Source organism: Lampris incognitus, chromosome 17, assembly GCF_029633865.1.
Source record: "Lampris incognitus isolate fLamInc1 chromosome 17, fLamInc1.hap2, whole genome shotgun sequence".
Taxonomy (NCBI): Eukaryota; Metazoa; Chordata; class Actinopteri; order Lampriformes; family Lampridae; genus Lampris; species Lampris incognitus.
This window is the reverse complement of record NC_079227.1, coordinates 6,297,866-6,320,699: the sequence shown is the minus strand read 5'-3', so window position 1 is coordinate 6,320,699 and position 22,834 is coordinate 6,297,866. Positions and strand designations below refer to the sequence as shown.

The 22,834-nt window shown below is 43.3% G+C and overlaps 2 protein-coding genes across 2 annotated transcripts in view; one reads left to right on the top strand and one right to left on the bottom strand.

Annotated features, from left to right (window-relative positions):
* The first annotated feature begins 5,457 nt into the window (after window positions 1–5,457).
* On the top strand, window positions 5,458–22,219 carry l3mbtl2 (L3MBTL histone methyl-lysine binding protein 2). The gene is made up of 6 exons (XM_056297593.1): window positions 5,458–5,694; window positions 6,728–6,868; window positions 19,861–19,960; window positions 20,045–20,423; window positions 21,721–21,847; window positions 21,999–22,219. Exons 1-6 carry the CDS (start codon window positions 5,484–5,486, stop codon window positions 22,217–22,219), a joined length of 1,179 nt encoding a protein of 392 aa, XP_056153568.1. The 5' UTR covers window positions 5,458–5,483.
* A 559-nt stretch (window positions 22,220–22,778) lies between these two features.
* The window catches only part of chadlb (chondroadherin-like b), a 21,812-nt gene continuing 21,756 nt past the window's right edge, over window positions 22,779–22,834 (bottom strand). Inside the window, exon 10 of the mRNA XM_056297592.1 lies at window positions 22,779–22,832. Within this exon, the coding sequence (XP_056153567.1) occupies window positions 22,779–22,832 (54 nt within the window). The remainder of the gene's footprint in view (window positions 22,833–22,834) is intronic.

Below are 22,834 nucleotides of genomic sequence, written 5' to 3'. Positions count from 1 at the left end.
CGATCTCTCCAGGACGTGTTCTTCGCCGCCAAACGTTTTCTTGCGCAAATTCGGGGACTGCCATTTAGGTTTAAGTTCCTCCTTCTCGAGTAGGGTTCTAGGTCATCCATTCTCTTTTGCAGAAACCTGCCAGTCTGTTCCACCCTATCGACACGCTGCTCAAGTTGAGATATTTTCGTGGCGACAGCCTCAAGTTCAGCAAGCACACCAGCTACCTCGTCGTTCAGGTCGGAGATTTTGCCCTCAATCGTGTCGGATATGTTGTTGATAGGCCAGTTGAGGGTGGACATCACTGACCGGGGACGAGTTGACAGGGCCGTATGCCCTTTTCTTCACCGCCGGGGACTCCCCGGTTATGCAACGGACCGGCAAACCACCTCCGCGTATTCCGCGTAATCACGGCCACCGCTAGCTAGCAGACACGCTAAGCTAGCTTCCTTGTCTTCGCTTGAAAGAGACGAGATCACGCGGTTTTTTTTTTCTTCTTCTCCGTTTCGGGAATCGGGATACAATCTTTGCGCGCCGAGTGAAGAGTCTCCCTCGGACCATAAACGGGCAGATAAACTTGACAAATAGTGAGCTTCGCGAGTTTTTCAAAAGCGCGGCACACAGCTTCGCATAGACAACCCGCCGGGGCCGCCACCTTGAACGGGCTCACATTTTCGCGCATGCGTAGAACGAGTCGGGTTTCCGGTACATATCGGGTAGCGGCTTTTTTTGGATAAATCTTTATTTGGAACTGTTAACAGAACAGAGGGGGACGACAGGATCGAATGAATGATGGATAGACTACAACGGAATGTGTGTGTGTGTGGTGTTAGTGTGTGTGTGCGCGTGTGTGTGTGTGTGTGTTAGTTAGTGTAGATAGCGGGACCGAAAACTAAAGCACTTATGATCCTAATTCTTTTTGGAGGTGGTAGGTATTGTCTCAGAGAGTAAGGGGGAAAATCCCAGAAACATAAAATTATGCATAATTATGCATAAATATGCAAAATATGCGTTTTTCTTAGATTGGCTAAAAACCACTTTTCTCGGCATTTCAGATGATTCTGAGCATCTTTAAGTTTTTTCACCTATATAATATTTGTTTTGCCATTATGCAAAATAAATGCATTTTTGCAAAAATGATCCTATTTTTTTTTTGGAGGTGGTAGGTATTGTTCCAGAGAGGACCAGAAAAATAGCAGAAAATTAAAATAATTATGCATAATTATGCAAAGTATGCATTTTCTAAAAATGGCTAAAAACCACTTTTCTCGGCATTTCAGGTGATTCTGAGCATTTGGGGGGGAGGGAGTTGGAGTGGGGGGGTGGTTTAGGGGCAGGGGGAAGGCAGTTAGCTGGCAGGATGAAGAGGAGGGAGATTTAGACGGGTGGATAACCAAACCGCTACATTGTAGCGGGGTTCTTCGAGTTTCTATAATAAAGAGTAAAACCCGAGAAAATGTTGTTAGCTATAAAAGGATTAACATCTTTCCACAACTTGTATGTAAAAGTACAAGACCAAAGTAAATGGGAGCAAGTTTCAGGATGTAATTCACAGAAAGAGCAATTTACATCTGTAATCACTCTTGACCTTCTGTAAGAAATGTTTTACTGGATAGAATCTGTGGATCAACTTAAATGAAACTTCTTTGACCTTATTTATTAGAAGGAACTTTTGTGGTAAGGACCAAACTTTCTTCCAGTCAATATTACTAACAACGTTACTCCAATAAGATGTTGCTGGGGGAATAGAAACGACGCTGGCCTGAAACAAAGCTCTTATAATACTGGAATTCATACCTCTATGAAAAGAAGGACAAACCCCTCCTAATGGAGATTGAGTTGGGTCAGGGGGTGACGCTGACAAGGGCAGAGAGTGGTCAACATTCCTAAATAACACGTATTTCGCCACCCCCTTCAAATATCGAGAGATGAAAATCTCACGTTAAATATAATGTAGTTGTATAATGCAAATAATTATTCAATGAAAGTGTTTCAGTCTGTGAGCGCCTGTCAGCAGCATTAATTATGGGTTCAAGTGGTATTTAGTTGATTTCTGTCTGAATACATATACTTCCTGTCTGAATACATATACTTGCTGTCTGAATACATATACTTCCTGTCTGAATACATATACTTCCTGGGTGAATACATATACTTCCTGGGTGAGGGGCGCCGCCCAAACCACACCTTATGTAAGCCCTCAAACTTGTGGCGAGCAGGTGACCTGAGGCTGCTGTCTGATTGGTTTCCTCAGGTTTTCCAGGGGGCGCAGCTCCGTGTCGCCCCAGACACGCCCACTTTTACTGGCAGCGACTTGGTATTGTTTTAATTATTTTTGATCTAATGTAATCGGACAATTTTCGTGGCTGTCAATCACGTTCACACTCGCCACGACGCCTCGTCTCGACTGTCAATCATCCAACCCTGATCAAATCTATAGGCTACACTGTCCTTCTTAATAACTCTGTGACGGTGTGGACACTAAAGCAGCTGTCAGGTGGGCTGCACCAAGCTAAATTGCCCCCCCAGCCCCCCCCCAACATTTTTTTTAGCACCAGCCGCCACTGAGTATATACCAGATGGGATAGCGTTGAAAACTATAGAAAATTCTTTTGGGGTTATTGGTGTATTATACCTGGTGAGAAATTGTACAGCAGCTCAGGTAGTGACCGTTATGTTGTGAGAAAGACACGACAGGCGTAACAGTGACTTGCCTCGTTGCAAAAAACAAAAAAAATAAAGTCCAGTCCACAAACACCAACTCTAATAGCCCCACCCAGCTAACGTGGCAATTATTAGTGTGTATAGAGAGTTGGTGGTAACTGAAGCGCACCTACAAGGGGTGTCACGTCCAGACTCTCCAGCCATCGTGGCTGCAGTGATCGTGGCCAGTTTATTATTTCATATCAAAAAAGTCCAGTCATACGTTGGTTAGTCTTGTTTTCAAGGTGTGTGTGGGGGGGATTGGGGGCCACATCAGCCGGTCGGGATGTCGAAGGGGGTGCGTTGCCTGAATCGCTGTTTTTTGTTTTTTGTAACCCAGCGATATGAGTAAGATCATTCATCACCCTTACAGTAGTTTATTCAAGTGTGCTGTTAGTATACTTATCCATCCCATTATCCAAACCGCTCATCCTGCTCTGGATGCTGGAGCCTATCCCAGCAGCCACTGGGCGGCAGGCGGGGAGACACGCTGGACAGGCCGCCAGGCCATCACAGGGCCCACACACACACACACACACACACACACACACACACACACACACACACACACACACACAAACTAGTATACTTATTTTAAACTAAAAAAAAATCAGTAAGTATACTTTCAGTTTACTTTTGAAGTACTTCTCAGAGATATACTAAACAAAATTATACTTAGTATACTTACAAGTATAGTACTAGTACATATACTTGAACTTTACTTGAAGTTTACTTAATAAATTAAACTTCAAGTATTCTGTTGTCGTAAGGGCGTGTGGGGTGGGTGAAAGAGGTTGTCTGGTGGACGTTTGCTGTGAGAGGCTGCTGCTGCAGCTGGAGAGGTGTGGCGGAGAGCTGTGGCCGCTGACGTCACGCCTCCGGCTCTAACGTTGGGAACCACAACAATACATTATTTTAAAAAACATGTTCCACATGAGAGGTTCCTCGGCAAGACGTGACGATTAAGGGGTTGTTGGTGTTATTTGTAGCTATTGGAATGCATTTGTGTTTTCATTTCAGCATTTAGAATTCGTTTTGTTTGTTTTTTTGTTTGTTTGTTTGTTTGTTTGTTTATCCTTTCAGCATTTAGAATGAGTTTTGTTTGTTTGTTTGTTTGTTTGTTTATAATTTCAGAATTTAGAATGCGTTTTGTTTGTTCGTTTGTTTATATTTTAGAATTTAGAATGCGTTTTGTTTGTTTGTTTGTTTATATTTCAGAATTTAGAATGCGGTTTGTTTGTTTGTTTGTTTATATTTTAGAATTTAGAATGCGGTTTGTTTGTTCGTTTGTTTATATTTTAGAATTTAGAATGCGTTTTGTTTGTTTGTTTGTTTATATTTCAGAATTTAGAATGCAGTTTGTTTGTTCGTTTGTTTATATTTTAGAATTTAGAATGCGGTTTGTTTGTTTGTTTGTTTATATTTCAGAATTTAGAATGCAGTTTGTTTGTTTGTTTGTTTATATTTCAGAATTTAGAATGCGGTTTGTTTGTTTGTTTGTTTATATTTCAGAATTTAGAATGCGTTTTGTTTGTTTGTTTGTTTATCATTTCAGAATTTAGAATGCGTTTTGTTTGTTTGTTTGTTTATATTTTAGAATTTAGAATGCGTTTTGTTTGTTTGTTTATATTTCAGAATTTAGAATGCGGTTTGTTTGTTTGTTTGTTTATATTTCAGAATTTAGAATGCGGTTTGTTTGTTTGTTTGTTTATATTTCAGAATTTAGAATGCGGTTTGTTTGTTTGTTTGTTTATATTTCAGAATTTAGAATGCGGTTTGTTTGTTTGTTTGTTTATATTTTAGAATTTAGAATGCGGTTTGTTTGTTTGTTTGTTTGTTTATATTTTAGAATTTAGAATGCGGTTTGTTTGTTTGTTTGTTTGTTTGTTTATATTTTAGAATTTAGAATGCGTTTTGTTTGTTTGTTTATCATTTCAGAATTTAGAATGCGTTTTGTTTGTTTGTTTGTTTGTTTGTTTATATTTCAGAATTTAGAATGCGGTTTGTTTGTTTGTTTGTTTATCATTTTAGAATTTAGAATGCATTTTGTTTGTTTGTTTGTTTATATTTCAGAATTTAGAATGCGGTTTGTTTGTTTGTTTGTTTGTTTGTTTATATTTTAGAATTTAGAATGCGTTTTGTTTGTTTATCATTTTAGAATTTAGAATGCATTTTGTTTGTTTGTTTGTTTATATTTCAGAATTTAGAATGCGTTTTGTTTGTTTGTTTGTTTATCATTTTAGAATTTAGAATGCATTTTGTTTGTTTGTTTGTTTGTTTATATTTCAGAATTTAGAATGCGGTTTGTTTGTTTGTTTGTTTGTTTATCATTTCAGAATTTAGAATGCGTTTTGTTTGTTTGTTTGTTTGTTTGTTCATCATTTCAGCATTTAGAAAACCTTTCTCTCAGAATTTTGGAATTCTTCGCGAACACGTTTCTGTTAGACTTCAGAACGCCACTGTGTCTCGGCTCGATGGCGCGCACGCGCTCGGCCCCCCCCCTTTCCGGTGTAAAACTACAAGTCCCAGGGTTCCGTGCGCGGAGGAGAGCGCACGCGGCACGAGGCGGACGCGGCTGGCGTTTATAAGATGCGTGCTGGCAACCGCGGGCGAGACTCAGCAGCAACTGTGATAAATAGTTAAACGAAGCGGTCCTGCCGGGGTTTCTAACACACCGGGTAACCCCGTTTAAAAGACGTGCAGGTCCCGCAGCGTGCGGGGCAGAGGGAGGACCACCCGCACCGCGTCCGGTTCGGCAGGGGGGGGTCCGTCCGTCGCGGAGAAGTTGGACGATGGTTCACAGTTGTTGCGTCGTGGGTTGTACGAATCGCAAGCGCGGCGACAACAAGCGCCTGCACTTCTACCGCATGCCGAAGCGGAAGAGCCCGGTGGAGAAACGGAGGCGCCAGGCGTGGATCCGGGCCATCGGCCGGGAGGACTGGAAGACCTGGTCGGACGAGAAAATATCCAACGCCAAGATTTGCGGGGCACACTTCATATCCGGTGTGTATGTCGGATAAGTGTCGCGATTGAACATGTAGTAGTAGGCCAGTGGTTCTCAACCTTTTTGGGGGTCCTGGACCCCCCCTGCGTATTTTTGATCTACCCTGAGGACCCCTCCACCTGATCTTGGGGGAGGGGGGTTGCAATTTGATAGAAACGGTAGAAACGGCATTTTAAATAGCATTATAGCATTTATTCACTCTTTGGGGCAAAAATAAGAGCTTTCAGTTTTAACTTAGATATAGTTAACAAAACAGAATTCTTATGCAGTAACTTTCAGATATATGTAACAAAACAGGATATGTATTCAGTAACTTTCAGATATATGTAACTAAACAGAATATGTATTCAGTAACTTTCAGATATATGTAACTAAACAGAATATGTATTCAGTAACTTTCAGATATAGGTAACAAAACAGAATATGTATTCAGTAACTTTCAGATATAGGTAACAAAACAGAATATGTATTCAGTAACTTTCAGATATATGTAACAAAACAGAATATGTATTCAGTAACTTTCAGATATATGTAACAACACAGAATATGTATTCAGTAACATTCAGATATATGTAACAACAGAATTTTATGCAGTAACTTTTAACAATGCAAACGGGAGTGAGATCTCTTATTAAAATACAACAAATTACACTTGTGAAACAGATGTGATTAGAGAAAAAAGTCCTGTTACCCTTTATAGTTTAGGTAGATAAAGGTCTCAGTCACATTTGAGTAAAATAATCCTATTTCTATAAATGTCATAGGACCTTTTTTTAAAGAGATTCTATTTTCACGGACCCCTTGCAATTGGTTGAGAAACACTGTAGTAGGTAACGGCTCATGAATGTGACGGCGGAGCAGCCGCCAGAGCCACCGGTCAGGGGTTGTTATTGCCTCAAGTTTGACCACGAGTCCCCCCGGCTGTCTCGTGTCGTCAGGCCTGACGTCGTACTTCGACTCCGGCCTCGGTCTCGTAACTGTGCGAACGCTTCTGATTCAGCTCGATTTTAAACGTTTTGCTTCATTTCGCAGGGCAGCGGTCGGACGATCCAGAGCACCCAGACTGGATCCCAAGTGTGTTTAAGCGCACAGCCGCGCGGAAAAAGTCTATAGCCGAGCGGAAGGTAAAAGGGCAGGCGCGATGCCGAGCCATCCGTCAGGAGGTGCCCCTAGGTATGCGCTTTCAGCATTTGTCTCCAACCCTACTTCAGTAACATTTTCAGGATTTACCGATTCCACGACTTCCGATGCCTTTCGAGCGACCGGCTCCATTTCCCGTCCCCGGTCCTTGTGTTCTTTGAATGGAAAGGTGCGTCCTGCTGCGTAACGCTTTGAACGAGTGACTCGCTTCCCTGCGTCCGCGACACCTGGTGACGTTTCAAAGCGGTGGCTCGGCCAAATCTGTGGCGCATCCGCGCTGGAGATGCAGCCCGCTGTTGTGTCAGCGGACATACGTTTTCGTGTGATTTCCGCTGGTGCAGCGGTTAGCGCGGTCGCCTCACAGCAAGAAGGTGCTGGGTTCGAGCCCCGGGGTAGTCCAACCTTGGGGGTCGTCCCGGGTCGTCCTCTGTGTGGAGTTTGCATGTTGTCTGCGTGGGTTTCCTCCGGGGGCTCCGGTTTCCTCCCACAGTCCAAAGACCTGTAGGTCAGGTGACTCGGCCGTACTACATTGTCCCTAGGTGTGAATGTGTGTGTGTGTGTGTGTGTGTGTGTGTGTGTGTGTGGGCCCTGTGCGATGGTCTGGCGGCCTGTCCAGGGTGTCTCCCCGCCTGCCGCCCAATGACTGCTGGGATAGGCTGCAGCATCCCCGTGACCCTGAGAGCAGGAGAAGCGGTTCAGATAATGGGATGGAATAGAATAATCGTTGTAAAGCTGTTTGCAGTGTTCAGCAAGTTCATTTTTTCCCTTAGTTTGGATGTGTTAGTTTAGATATATATGTGTTCTTGTAGGTTTTGGATATGTGTTTTTGTCTTTGTGTTGCACTGCTGTAGGCTGGGGGGAAACGATATTTCATTTGGATGGATGGATGGATTGCATTTAAAGTGCTCCTGGTTCCTGATCATCACTCATCCTTACGGCACTAGGGTCGAAAAAAGCTTGTAAGGGGCTCCAGGATGCAGTTGTTGTCGCTTCCTGTTTCATCATCATACAGGATTCCACCAATGGATTTAACTGTGTTGCTCTGCTCCAAATCCTCTTTAAACAATGATGCATCTAAACTCGTAAACACAGCTGCGTTTGGATAGATGTTATAAAGTTCTCGGAAGCTGTCATGAGAAATTGGACGATCTCCAGGTGATGGATCGGTACGCGTATAACTGGTGTGGTTTGGAGTGGGTAGCTGTTTAGCAGACTTGGAGAGTGCATGTCTTCTTTTTGGCCTTGAAAAGTCATTGCTGCTTGATGGCGCTGGCTGAACACACTTTCTTGAGTCTTTCCAAGAGCAAAGCTGGCTGGTAGACGCAGTTGGCTCCTTGAGTTTAAAACGAACAGCTGCTTCTGATTTGAGAAGAAGGGCCCCTACATGGCTGCATGATGAGCCTAGGCCAGCCATGCAGGTACAGTTCCCTGTCAGGACCCATCCGTATTCCTTCTTTTAAACACGCCCATGCATCATGAAGCGTAGTCTCCTGGCCTTGACGTTGAATCATATTGGAAGTATATGACAGTTTATGAAGGTTTTGCGCAAGTTTATGGAAAACCATACCTCTGTTGGGACATTACCGATATAATACCGAGTAGTGTAGACTAGAGTGTATAAGAACGGGTGGGACTACGCTCCGGATTCTTAAACTAAATAAAAAAAAGTTTCTTACATAATTTTTGGGGTCTGAGTTTGGTTGCTTACAAAGAGTTTCTTATTAAAGACCACAGTTATCCCAGTATAAATAATTTTGTTTGGCCTAAGGACGACCGGTGATATTTTTCTATCCCCTGTGTGAGCTTGCACATGTGGCTCAAAGAAGGTTGAATCAGTTCATCAGGATACAACGTTGATTGACAGAAACGTTTCATCACTCAACTAAGTGACGTCTTCAGTCTAAACTCCAGGTATCCCCGCCCTTTTAAACAATTCAGTGCCCGGCGACCGAAACCAACGACCAGTTTCATATGCAGATACGGGTGTGATTGTTGATCATGTGTACTATTCCCAGAGGTTTAGGGATTGATGTTGTGATTGCAACAATTCCTCATCCTCTTAATAGTACACATGATCAATGATCACACCTGTGGTGATACACAAATGAGGGTAAATTCACCAGGGGCTGCTGCTCCTTTTTTTTCTTTTTTAAAGAACTTTATTAACAAATGTGTACAAAAATAGTATACAACAATGTCAATCAACAATAGTCACATTATCAAATGTATACAACATTAACACATATATTAACATAAATACACCAGGGGGATTGTATGAAGTAAAACAAATAAATGACATACTTAACTAAATATTTTGTAAATCATAAAGTGCTTATATGTTTTTACAGCTTTTTTTATTTTCACTATCAGATATTGATGAAATATATTGTTTGATATACGCAGACAGCTCAGGAAAATTAGGTTTCTTGCTAGAGAATTTAGATCTGTCAATATAAAATTTTGTTAAGATAATAAGCAAATTGATTAAATAATACTGAGAATCGAGGTTCCTATCAACTTCAGTATATCCAAACAATACGTTTTTCCAACTCTGGGTGAAATGAGGGTAAATGTGATCAATAATCAAACGAGACAACCTACTCCACAGTTGTTAAGTGTGTGGGCAAGACCAAAATAAATGAACCAACGTTTCATTAAACAAACCACAGAGAGAACAACTCATATCGATGTCCTTCTTAAGTCTCTGCAAATATTGATTAGTTGGATAGAATCTATGAGTAATTTTGAAAGATATTTCTTTTACTTTATTAGTCAAGAGGAACTTATGAGGTAAAAGCCAAATTTTTTCCTAAACAATTTTTTCACCAACAAAGGCAGACCAAAATAAGAGAAGGCAGAGGGTGAGCTGATAATATCTTGTTGAAACATTTGACGAATAATCTTGTTTTTGTTCTTGGTGTTCCATGAAAAGCATGCTTTCCCAACAGTTGTTTCAGTTACATCTACTGATATAGGGAGATTAACATTCACATTAACACCTTTGAAAATTGAAACAATACCAGAGGGAACAGCATCAAAAACAATAGAAAATTCTTTAGGTGTAACAGGGAATCTATAACGTTGAATGAATCCAACATAATTGTAAAGTTGCCCATGTTGGTTGAACAACTGACTAATCAAAAGAATATTGTTGTCAAACCACTGTTTGAAAAAGATAGATTTGTTTTTATACAGCAAATATCTATTATTCCAAATAAAAAACCTGTGAGGAGAAAAGTTGTGTCTGTAAATTAGACACCATGCCAGTAACATTTGTTTGCGGAACGAAGAAAGTTTGAGGGGAATTTTGTCAATGTTATAGTTACATAGAAGCAAAAATTTAAGACCACCAATTGAAGAAAAGACAAAATGGGGAATGAAATTCCAAAGAGAAGATGGACATATAAGGTAACGTCTGATCCAATTTATTTTAAAGGTGTAATTTAGTGTGGAAAAGTCTAAAAAATTAAGGCCACCATTATTGTATTCGCTCATCAGAACAGATTTCCGAAGATAATGGGTGCGGTTTTTCCATACAAAATCAAATAATATTTGATCTATTGTTTTGCATATATGACTATCTATACCTAATGACAGCGCAGCATATGTTAATCTTGATATTCCTTCAGCCTTTGAGAGGAGAATTCGGCCCCTTAAAGATAAGTCACGTAAGAGCCACAGATTGAATTTTTGTTTAGGTTTGTTAATTATTGGATTGAAGTTAGTGTTACATCTTTGGGATTCATTTTTATCTATAATGATACCTAAATAAGTAAACGAATTTTTAACTTGAATATTGGAAACGGAATCAACACAACAATCTTTGATAGCTAATAATTCACATTTTTTAAGATTTAAATGAAGGCCCGAAGCTTTAGTAAATTGTTCTATAATATTAATAGCTAAAGGTACTTGGGAGCTGTCTTTTAGAAATAAAGTGGTGTCATCCGCTAGTTGACTAATTACAATAGTTCTATCAGCAATAGAAACACCTTTCAGATTACTACACTTAATATGGTCACATAAAAGTTGGGCAGCGAGTAGAAATAAATATGGTGATATCGGGCAACCTTGACAGACGCCACGTTTGACCTCAAACCTGGAAGAAAAAAAGTCTCCAAAACCAAATTTCTGTAACGAATGAAAGAGAAAAGTATGTTCCACCATGTCAAAGGCTTTAAAGAAGTCTAAGAATAGCAAAAAGATGTTATCAGAAATTAGGTGCGAGTAATCAAGTACATCTAAAACTAGTCTAATATTGTTGGTGATGTGTCTATTAGGCATGAATCCTGATTGTGCTTCATCAATTATGGAATCTAGAACTTTCTTGATTCTTCTAGCAAGAATCATGGTCAATATTTTATAGTCATTATTTAGAAGAGAGATTGGGCGCCAGTTGTCGATATAAAGCGGATCTTTGCGTGGTTTAGGAATTAATGTAATTAAGCCTTGAGTCATACTTGCAGGTAAACAACTGGATGATAGGCTTTCATTAAACACTTGTAGAAGAAATGGTGCCATCTGCTGTGAAAACAATTTATAGAATTCAGAAGATAAGCCATCTGTTCCCGGAGATTTGTTCTCCTTTAAAGAATGAATACAGTTGCAAACCTCTGTTAGTGATAAGGGGAGATCACAAAGATCTCTTTCAGAGTCTTTAAGTCGAGAGGTATGCTGTAGTGAATTCAGGAACGTTAGAGTATTATCTTCAGAGTATCCAGATGTGTACAGGTTTTTATAAAAAGTAGAACAAAAATCAGATATTAGTTTTGGGTCATCTGTTATATTATCATTAATTTTTAGTTCATTAATGGTATTAATTTTTGCACGATATTTTTCTAGTTTGAAAAAATATGCAGAGTTCTGTTCACCCTTTTCTAGCCATTGTGTCCGCGATCTAATAAACGCTCCTTCTGCCCTTCTTTTATAGATCACATCAAGTTTCTCTTGTGACTCATACAATTTAATTTTGTCTTCTTTTGTTAAGGCGTCTGGTGAAATTTGAGAGAGTAAAGAAATATCTGTGATAATGTTCTGTTCTTCTAATTTCCTAATTTTGGCAAGATTACTTCCGTAAGTCATAAAATATTTCGCTGATTCATACTTAAATAGCTCCCAGTTTCATCTGAATGAATTATTTATTTTTGCCTTATCAAAGTAAAGCGTTATCAATTGTGAAATTTTCATTTTAACGTCCTCATATTTAAGAAGAGAGTTGTTCAATTTCCAATATTTGGCTTTGCAGCTTTTATCAGAGGGAAACAGATTAATTGATATGTAGATAGCCTTATGATCACTTAAGGGACAAGGGATAACATTTATTGTGATATCTTGTTCGTTAAAATGTTTGGAAACTAACCAAAAATCTAAACGAGAAAGCCTTGTGTTTCCTTTGTTCTTCCAAGTGAACGTTACCGTATCTGGGGATTTGACTCTCCATATGTCTACTAAATCATATCTTTCTATAAAAGATTTAATAAAATAGTTTCTGTTATTATCTTGTGTAGGTGGCCATCTATCTATAAGTGGATTCAAAGTTACATTAAAGTCTCCTCCAATTATTATTTGGGAATTTGGAAATTTAGTGAGCCAATGTTTAAGTCTATTCTCTATGACAGTAAATAACTGAGAATTTTCTAAATTAGAGTTGTATCCATACACATTAACAATAATCAAAATAATTGTATCATAACTGACAATTTGACAGATAAAATGTCCTTTAGGATCTGTGTCTGTGTGTAGGATGTCGCCGTTATATCTATTTTTCATGGTTAAGACCCCCCGCTGATCTTTCTGAGCTGTGAGAAAACCATAAATCGTTACCCCATTGGGCTCTCCAAAAATTCACATCACTTGCGATTGAGTGAGATTCTTGACAGAAACAAAAATCTGTATCTGACTGTTTCGAAAATAAAAATAGTGCTTTACGTTTTGTAACATTCCTTAACCCCCTGGCGTTTAGGGAAACTATAGACAAAGAAATTCTTAAGATAAGAAAACTTATGAAATAATACTGAACAAGTAGTTATGACCTGGTACGCTGAGCATTAGTTGCACTTGGAACAGTCAACATAGCAGGTGACAATATAATATAAATTGAGCAAAATAAGGGTGTCCTACATGTTTTAAACCACTTAGTTTTTCAAGCTGTTGTCTATAAAAAAATCAGTAGGATAAAACATTGTAAGAAATATTGGTAACACTTTAGTATGGGGAACGTAGTCACCATTAATTAGGTACTTATTAGCATGCAAATTAGCAACATATTGGCTCTTAATTGGTCATTATTACGTACTCATTAATGCCTTATTCTGCATGGCCTTATTATACAACCAGTAAGCCATTAACTATGAGTTTTCCCTCTATAACCTCAGAATTATTGCTTATTAGTAGTACCATCTCAATATGCTTTGCTTAGTATGGCCTTTATAAGGTGGTAGTACCACAAGAAGAGTTATTCTCCCTTACTAACACTTAATGAATATGGTCTGTTCTTACATAACAACACACCAAACTACAAGTGTTCATAGTGTTAAATTACTGTAAATTAAGTTTTTCTTACTTAGAATATGTTCCCCATACTTAAGTGACATCTGGATCATTACTAATTCACTAGTAATTAAGTTTTTTATGTTCCCCATACTAAAGTGTTACCGAAATATTGTAAGAAAAGAATGCAAAATAAATGAGAGTTTAAGTAGGCTCAGTTCTCCCTGTGATGAAAAGTCACAAAGTCACAAACAGCACACCAGTTTAGAGAGTCAGGAGACTGACCTTTGTTGGACCTGCAAGCCATGAAAAAGGCTCAGTTGAAATCAGTCATGTTTACCTCAGGTCATTTCCTGTCCATTGATGAAGGCTCGCGCACCTACATAATATGCAGGTTCCCCCTCACTTCGTGCCTTCTGCACCATGGGCCACATGTTCAGCCTGGCCTCCCTGACGAGTTGAGAGAGATCTCCAGCAAAACGAAGCCTGTTGTCACGCAGGAAGGAATGATGTTTTGCTGACTTCCACACAGCATCTCTGCAGGACCCCAGGGAGGACCGGATGATGATGATGGCTCTTGGGAGTGGAGCGGTTTTGTGACGGTTTTCCAAGACGATGGGCAACATCGATAACGTCCGAGAGCTTGTTCTTTTCCTCTGGAAGGATATTCTGGCAAACCTCTAAAGCTTTTTCTTGCACATTTTCGGTTGAGTTTTCAGCAACGCCATAAAGCTTCGGGTTCCACCGTCTTGAGTAGGACTCCGGCTCCTACACACGTGTTGGAAGACTGGCAGCAGCTTTGCGCTCTTCCTCTTTAAGACGAGCTTCAACATTTGACACTTTCTTCTTCTGCCATAGCGAGCGGAGGAGATTCTTCTTCTGCCATAGCGAGCGGAGGAGATTCTTCTTCTGCCAAAGTGAGCGGAGGAGAGTCTTCTTCTGCCACAGTGAGCGGAGGAGATTCTTCTTCTGCCACAGTGAGCGGAGGAGATTCTTCTTCTGCCACAGCGAGCGGAGGAGACTCTTCTTCTGCCATAGCGAGCGGAGGAGATTCTTCTTCTGCCATAGCGAGCGGAGGCGATTCTTCTTCGGTCATAGCGAGCGGAGGAGACTCTTCTTCTGCCATAGCGAGCGGAGGCGATTCTTCTTCTGCCATAGCGAGCGGAGGAGATTCTTCTTCTGCCATAGTGAGAGGAGGAGATTCTCTTCTTCTGCCATAGTGAGCGGAGGAGATTCTTCTTCTGCCATAGTTGAGTGGAGGAGATTCTTCTTCTGCCATAGTGAGCGGAGGAGACTCTTCTTCTGCCATAGCGAGGGGAGGAGAGTCTTCTTCTGCCATAGCGAGCGGAGGAGATTCTTCTTCTGCCATAGTGACCGTTACTGCTTCTACGGAGCGGGCGTAATCATGGCATGAGGATATCAGCATGTTACCCGAGTGGACCGCAGGCGAGGGGACTTTGCTCTTTTGCGACCTTTTCCTGTCTCGACTCGACATTAAGCTGCTTTCAGTCGTTGAAGAAGTTCTTCCGGCTGTTGTTAAAGTTATTTAAACGACGACTTCTTCGTTTTTCACCAGATAAATCGTTTATTGTGCAGGAACTCCGCAACCACGACTTACTCGGCAGCCATCTTGGCTTCACGTTTTCCTGGGCTGCTGCTCCTTTTTTCTTTTTTTAAAGAACTTTATTAACAAAAGTGAACAAAAATAGTATACAACAATGTCAATCAACAATAGTCACATTATTAAATGTATACAACATTATCACATATATTATCATAAACATAAATACGCCAGGGGGATTGTATAAAGTAAAACAAATAAATTACACACTTAACTAAATATTTTGTAAATCATAAAGTGCTTATATGTTTTTACAGCTTTTTTATTTTCACTATCAGATATTGATGAAATATATTGTTTGATATACGCAGACGGCTCAGGAAAATTAGGTTTCTTGCTAGAGAATTTAGATCCCTCAATATAAAATGTTGTTAAGATAATTAGCAAATTGATTAAATAATACTGAGAATCGAGGTTCCTATCAACTCCAGTATATCCAACAATACATTTGTCCAACTCAGGGTGAAATGAGGGTAAATGTGATCAATAATCAAACGAGACAACCTACTCCACAGTTGTTTAGTGTGTGGGCAAGACCAAAATAAATGAACCCATGTTTCATTAAACAAACCACAGAGAGAACAACTCACATCAATGTCTTTCTTAAGTCTCTGCAAATATTGATTAGTTGGATAGAATCTATGAATAATTTTGAAAGATATGTCTTTTACTTTATTAGTCAAGAGGAACTTATGAGGTAAAAGCCAAATTTTTTCCCAAACAATTTTTTCACCAACAAAGGCAGACCAATAAGATAAGGCAGAGGGTGAGCTGATAATATCTTGTTGAAAAAGTTGACGAATAATCTTGTTTTTGTTCTTGGTGTTCCATGAAAAGCATGCTTTCCCAACAGTTGTTTGGGCTGCTGCTCCTTTAAGGCGGACATTCGGCGTGCTGACGTAGGCACTGCTTAGGGTTTCCGGGGCGGGGCCATGTTTGCAGCAGCCTAGCGGTTGTTAGCTGGTTGCCAGGGGAGATTGCGCTGTATCGGTGTTGTTTTGTGTGGCGAGTAAACGGTGTGACGTCACTTTATTAGAATGTGAGAAGGGTACTTTTATTTTGAAGTTTATTTGCTCCCTCTAGCCTCCCTCACGCGACTTTACTTCAGGAAATAGTTTGCTGCCTGGTAGTCATGGTAACAGTACAGTCCAGCTTTCCATGCGGAGCATCATATGTTTGCCCAGCTCCTGTGTTTATTGCTTCTATCTACGTTTGTGCCTTGGAGAGCATCGTCTGTAAGTTTAGTTGCGACATTATTTAAGTGATTGATGATGTCTGTTATAAGAACTTTGTTGTATTCATGTTAATATGAAAATAGCTAAGTGTAACGTTAGCTTCTCCCATTTTCTGTTAGCTAGTTAGCCAGCCAGGCTTTCGGTTGCTAGTTAGCTGTGTCAGCTGTCACGTTATTCCGTCTGCCCGTATTCCGCCTATATTATAGCATACTGATCTATGTTATACGTACATTATTTACAATTAGTTCATAAGTCATGTGTGATTTCGTAATTCCAAGGTTACGTACAGCTATTTACATGCAGTCGTGTGCAGTTATTTACATGTGTTATGTAGTTATGTCATAGACATGTGATATAACATTTTATAATTTATGCAATGTTTATTGAAACATTCTTTCTCTGTATTGCCCCCCTATACAGATTTACAAAAAAGGGTTGAATTCTCAAAGTTCTTCAGTAAAGTTCCTCAACTTGGACCGGGACTCTGTATTTCTTTGGGATTCTTCATGTCAGCCTGTCTATACATGGACACAAACACGTAGGACAGAATAAACGGAATTGACTCTACTCGATCTCTCCATCTCCTCATTCCTGCACTCCCACACACCCATATTTGCGTGTGAAACTGGTGGTTGGTTTCGGTCGCTGGGCACTATATTGTGGCAAACGTAGAAGCAACGACAAAGGTAACTTTGCAGCCCCCTTTATCGAACTCGCACAGAAACAAGAACTTACATGAATGTGATACAATACCCGGGGGTCATCTCCTCGAACAACAAAGTTGTTCAGGGTTTCAGTTCCAAGGTTACACAACACAACAGAATGACAACTACAATTACACCACAACAAATAGTAATCACATAAACACATAAAACCACATAAAACACTTACGAAACATTTAATAACAACTGACAATCCGCACGCAGTGCCTGATGGGTAAAACCGGACAATTGGCACAATTCTGACGGGGTAGCGACTTCGCTACAGTATTGTACTGTATCATTTATAGAGGTGGGGGTACCTACAGTCAGTTTAGACTCAAGAGGTCACTTGCGCCCCTTTTCCACTACATGGTACCTACCATGGTGCTTCAACTCGACTCGACTTTTACCGACATAACAGTTACCGACATTTTGGTAACCTTTATCACTTTTCTGGTACCACCTTTGTCGAGGTTAAAAAAACAACGCAAAAAAAACGAGCGGGTACTGTCAGGCCAAGTTATGTCCGGGCGGCCAAAATGTGTCCGGGTGACGTCATCGCAACGCAAACGCGACAGCTCGCATTCCTGACACTCCTCTCTCGCCGTAGTTCATGGAGTCGTAATATTGGAGGCAAAAGCAGGTTTAATAGCGTACTCTTTTTAGCCACATCGTACAGTACATGCGCACGGTCACCTTTTATATTCAACATGCGATTGTTTAGAGGACATGTTTTTCGAAAAGCACAAAAAAGGCGTACTTTTAGGCGAAAGTTCATCTACCGGTTGATCACCTTGTTAGCTTGCTAGCAAACTAGCTAAACTGACGTTATGCAGCGTGGACGAGATTTTCAATAAATATGTTCTATAAACCTGTTTTCCATTAAAATGAAACGTCCAATATTTGCTATTATATGTTTTTTTTTTACATCAACGACAAGTTGGCTAGGTAGCTAGCAAACCCCAAAAAAGGGTCACGAAATTTTAAACAACCGGTCTTGCAATGACGTCACCGGACACATTTTGGCAGCCTAGACACAATTTGGTCTGACAGTACCAAAATCAATGCAGCCCAGCTACTCTGGGGCAGTACTGTTCCGGTAATGGAAAACGACTCTGCGGGTCGATTTGAGCCGGTACCATGTAGCATGTAGCGGAAGAGGTGCATTAGTTGAGTGATGAAACGTGTGCCAATAAACGTTGTGTCCAGGTGAACTGATTCAACCTTCTTTGATTTTCTTACCTGGATTATTGAGCATGCATCAAGGCATTGCACGTGTGGCCTAAAAGGACCAGTTAAACTACGAGGACTTTGATTTGATGAAGCAAAACTTAGTTTCCCTTCGATAACGGATGGTAGAAGCAGTCTTGGACATGTCAACCAACAAAGTAATGGTATGCCTGTAAAGACTGGTATGCCTGCACTGGTTCTTTCGTAAATATTTGGGGTGTCTATGAGGTCACAGTCACATCCCTCCAGCCGATGTTTGGCAACTCCGTGATATCACCTCTCCACTGAGCTTCAGCAAGAATGGACGGATCGGGAAGTTTTTCTCCAACGCCTGGCGTCAGTTTCAACTCGTGATGCTTTCCGTCTCCCTCACTTGGGCCTTCAGCATATTGTAACGTGCACGGACAAGTTGACACGTTGCCTGGCTGACGGGGCTGAGGCCTCAGCGATGTGGGCGATTCGGGTTCGCGCCCCGGCCGTGGCAGTTCCTGTGGCCCCCCCCCCCTCCCAAATTCGCTACAATATCCCGAGGTCTCAAATTTCGAACTTTTCTCCGTAAATGTTAAGTTTTATACGCTTTCCCAATTTTGTAATTTTGTAAAGAGGAGGTTTATGGATGTGGTGAGGGAAGACGTGCAGGTGGCGGGTGTGACAGAGGAAGACGCAGAAGACAGGAAGAGATGGAAACAGATGATTCGCTGTGGCGCCCCCTAATGGGAGCAGCAGAAAGTAGTAGTAGTAGTAGTAGTAGTAGTAGCCAGTTGCCAATCTTGTTCACAACGCAGCTTTTACGCCACGCGATAAGGGGTCTATATTTTCATTGCACTGTTGCTAAGTTTACTAGCTAGTCTAATGTGTTTTTTAGTGTTAGATTCAAAGGGACGTCGTGGTCGACCCACCTACCTAAAGGTTGATCGATATGTCATTTCTGTTAGCTAAGAATGATGACTCTGTGCCCATGTACGTCTCATCTAGTATCTGGTTGGAAGTTTGATTGGAGAGCACGGGGATTCGAACTGGCAATCCCCGTGTTGGTAGGCAACGGAATAGACCACCACGCTACCTGGACGCCCTTGGAGAGCATATAGTCGATGTTTTAATGAAACCTACTCTTATCACCTTGAAAAGATGTTTGCAAAGAGGTCAATGTTATCGGTTATCAATATGCCCTGAATAAATATTGGCGCAGTGGTCAGCGCGGTCGCCTCACAGCAAGAAGGTCCTGGGTTCGAGCCCCGGGGTAGTCCAACCTTGGGGGTCGTCCTCTGTGTGGAGTTTGCATGTTCTCCCCGTGTCTGTGTGGGTTTCCTCCCACAGTCCAAAGACATGTAGGTTAGCTGAATCGCCATTACTAAAATTGTCCCTGTGTGTGTGTGTGTGGGGGGGGGGCCTCTGTGTGATGGACTGGCAGCCTGTCCAGGGTGTCTCCCCGCCTGCCGCCCAATGACTGCTGGGCTAGGCTCCAGCATCCCCCGCCACCCTGAGAGCAGGAAAAGCGGATGGGGTAATGGATGGATGGATGGCCACAACAAACCCGCAATACAAAGTTTAGAGTTGACCAGTAGTAATGGCGTCACGGGGAGGTGGTTGCAAAACAAATTGGGTTGAATGGCAAAAGCGAGGAAGGAAAGACGTGAATATGAGAATAATACGTTGTGTTTTGCTGTCAAGTGCCAGAACGGAGAATAAAATAACGAGTCGCATCTTCGTTATCGCGTTCCATCTGAAAAAGAGAATGTTTTCTTACAGGAGAGGCTTCAGCGGATCCTGAGAACCCCGATTGCGGCCCCGCCGCCTTCAAGCAAACTGGTCTGAATAAAGGCTGGGGGACAGAGTCGGACTCCGACAGGTAAATGACCTCGAACGACGAACTGTTCTGGAGAACCGATGAGATCTGTAGATGTAACTAAATGTGCCTTTCCCAACGCCTCAGAGAAACGGACAGCGTGCCCTACAGCTGCGTGGCCTACGGCTGTGGGAAGACGCAGCAGAACGGCGTGACCCTCTACAGGTTCCCCAAAGACCCGGTGGAGTTCCGCAAGTGGGAGAAGCAGGTCCAGCGCACCCGCAGCCAGTGGTCGGCCTCACCGGACTCCCACCTGTGCAGCGAGCACTTCGGCCGAGAGTACTTCGACGTGAAATTCCCCTTGACCACCCTCAAGACTCTGGCCGCCACGGGGAAGCTGAAGCTGAACCCGGGGGCCGTTCCCACCGTCTTCATCCGACCCCCCTGCTCCGCGGGCTGCGGGGAATGCGAGCTGAACGCCCAACAGCTGGGAATTGCCACGGAGGCGAGAGGGCACTGCGTTCCAGTAAGTGGCAGGGTTCTCACGTGGGTCGTGGGCGGAGATAGGGGTGGAGGGCAGAATCGACCCGGTGCCAAACCCCAATACTACAGCGGGGAGGATTTTGATTAGGAGGGCGTTTCCCCTGAATCGTGACGTTGAAAGTGGGGTGCCCAAAATATCGGCCGCCTCATCGGCATCAGCCAATAATTGTGCAAAAATGTGTTCTCAATATCAGGGCAGACGTCAAAATTTTGCGTGACGTCTCACACCGACATGACAATGCGTGGTGTTGGGACAGTGGCAGGCGTAGATGGACAGACAGGTGGCGCTACAGTTTGCAAAGAAACGTAGGCCCCATTTGAAACGAACTACAAGTCGTTTTTCATCGAGGCAGCGATGTGGTAGCCACATGTTACAGAGAAGCCGTTGGCATCGACCCGTCGCTATAGCGTGGCGGTCTGTTCCGTTGCCTACCAGTACAGAGATCGCCGGTTCGAATCCCCGTGTTACCTCCGCCTTGGTCGGGCGTCCCTACAGACGCAATTGGCCGTGTCTGCGGGTGGGAAGCCGGATGTGGGGGTGTGTCGCTGCACTAGCGCCTCCTCTGGTCGGTCGGGGCAGCTGTCCGGGGGGGGGAATAGCGTGATCCTCCCACGCGCTACGTCCCCCCTGGTGAAACTCTTCACTGTCAGGTGAAAAGAAGCGGCTGGTGACTCCACATGTATGGGAGGAGGCGCGTGGTAGTCTGCAGCCCTCCCCGGATCAGCAGAGGGGGGCGGAGCAGAGACCGGGACGCCTCGGGGGGTGGGGTACTTGGCCAGATAAAATTGGGGAGAAAAATCAAATTTAAATTAAATTTCCCCCCTTTTCTCCCCAATTGTATCCGGCCAATTACCCCACTCCCTGAGGCGTCCCGGTCTCTGCTCCACCCCCTCTGCTGATCCCGGGGGGGGGGGCGCCCCAACCGACCAGACCGACTTCCCAGCCGCACACTAGGCCGATTGTGTCTGTAGGGATGCCCGACCTCGCCGGAGGCGACACGGGGATTCGACCCGGCGACGAAGCAGACCGCCGCGTTGCCCGGGCGCCCAGCTTCCGTGTTGTTTATTCCGAGTTGAAGCACGGTGAGGCGATGCTGTGCCGAGGTCTGGCGTCGTGATCTCGGTCTTTCTATTTCAATGGTCAATCAGGGGGATCAGACTCACGTTTTGAGCGTTTCATATGGACGGGGCTTCGGATGAGGGCAGTCTGTCGTACGTTTTCTTTGGCTCGTTGTTCTGGTTTCCCCCCTTCTGACTCTCTTCACACGCCCTCTCGCCAGGCGGCGCATGACGAGCGGGCGCACACGCCTTTCTACGATGCCGACGGCGAAGGCGAGGAACCGAGGGGTTACGAGGAGCGGGAAACGGCGCGGAGGTCCCGTAAGGAAGTCGCGGAAGACCGACCAGGTGAGCTGAAAACGAGGCCACACAAAGGGGGGAGGGGGGGGGGTGGGGGGTGAAAGGGGCCGAGGGCGTAACGTCCCTCCCTCCCTCCCCCCCGGCTGGCGGGTGGAGAAATGTGACGTGTCGTCCGGTCTTGTTTTCTTCCCCCCAACAGTGAAGTGCGAGATGTGTGGGACCGCCGGCGCCAGCGGCTCCTTCTTCTCCAAAACCAAGCGTTTCTGCAGCACGTCCTGCTCGCGCTCCTACTCCTCCAACTCCAAGAAGTCCTCCATCCTGGCGCGTCTGCAGGTGAGAGGAGCCTGGCCCGGGAAGCTGTCTCGAAAATGGAAGAAAGGATTAACGATTGAAAATAAAACTGCACTGAAAAAAAATTAAAAATTTAACGATCCATGTGTATTCCTTATCGAAATTATTGTCCGGGTAGCGTGGCGGTCTATTCCGTTGCCTACCAACACGGGGGATCGCCGGTTTGAATCCCTGTGTTACCTCCGGCTCGGTCGGGCGTCCCTACTGACACAATTGGCCGTGTCTGAGGGTGGGGAGCCGGATGTGGGTGTGTGTCCTGGTCACTGCACTAGCGCCTCCTCTGGTTGGTCGGGGGGCCTGTTCGGGAGGGAGGGGGAACTGGGGGGTGGGGAATAGCGTGATCCTCCCACGTGCTACGCCCCCCCCCTGGTGAAACTCCTCACTGTCAGGTGAAAAGAAGCGGCTGGTGACTCCACATGTATGGGAGGAGGCGTGTGGTAGTCTGCAGCCCTCCCCGGATCAGCAGAGGGGGTGGAGCAGTGACCGGGACGGCTCGGAGGAGTGGGGTGATTGGCCGGATACAATTGGGGAGGAAAAAGGGGGGGGGGATGGAAAAGTGTTGAGAATTTAGAGATGAGTGGATGAGAGGTAGTATTAAATACTCCCTCAGTGGTTTGCGTGTAAACCCTCAGCACTGCAGGTTAACTCCTGTTAACTCAGCTTTGTTCCATGTTGCTTCTGCCT

Excerpts from the sequence above, each read along its gene's own strand:
- l3mbtl2 (XM_056297593.1), top strand. The coding sequence starts at position 5,484 with ATGGTTCACAGTTGTTGCGTCGTGGGTTGTACGAATCGCAAGCGCGGC. Across the intron at positions 5,695-6,727 it reads CGGGGCACACTTCATATCCG|GGCAGCGGTCGGACGATCCA; the intron begins GTGTGTATGTCG and ends TTCATTTCGCAG. Across the intron at positions 20,424-21,720 it reads CGAGAGGGCACTGCGTTCCA|GCGGCGCATGACGAGCGGGC; the intron begins GTAAGTGGCAGG and ends CCCTCTCGCCAG.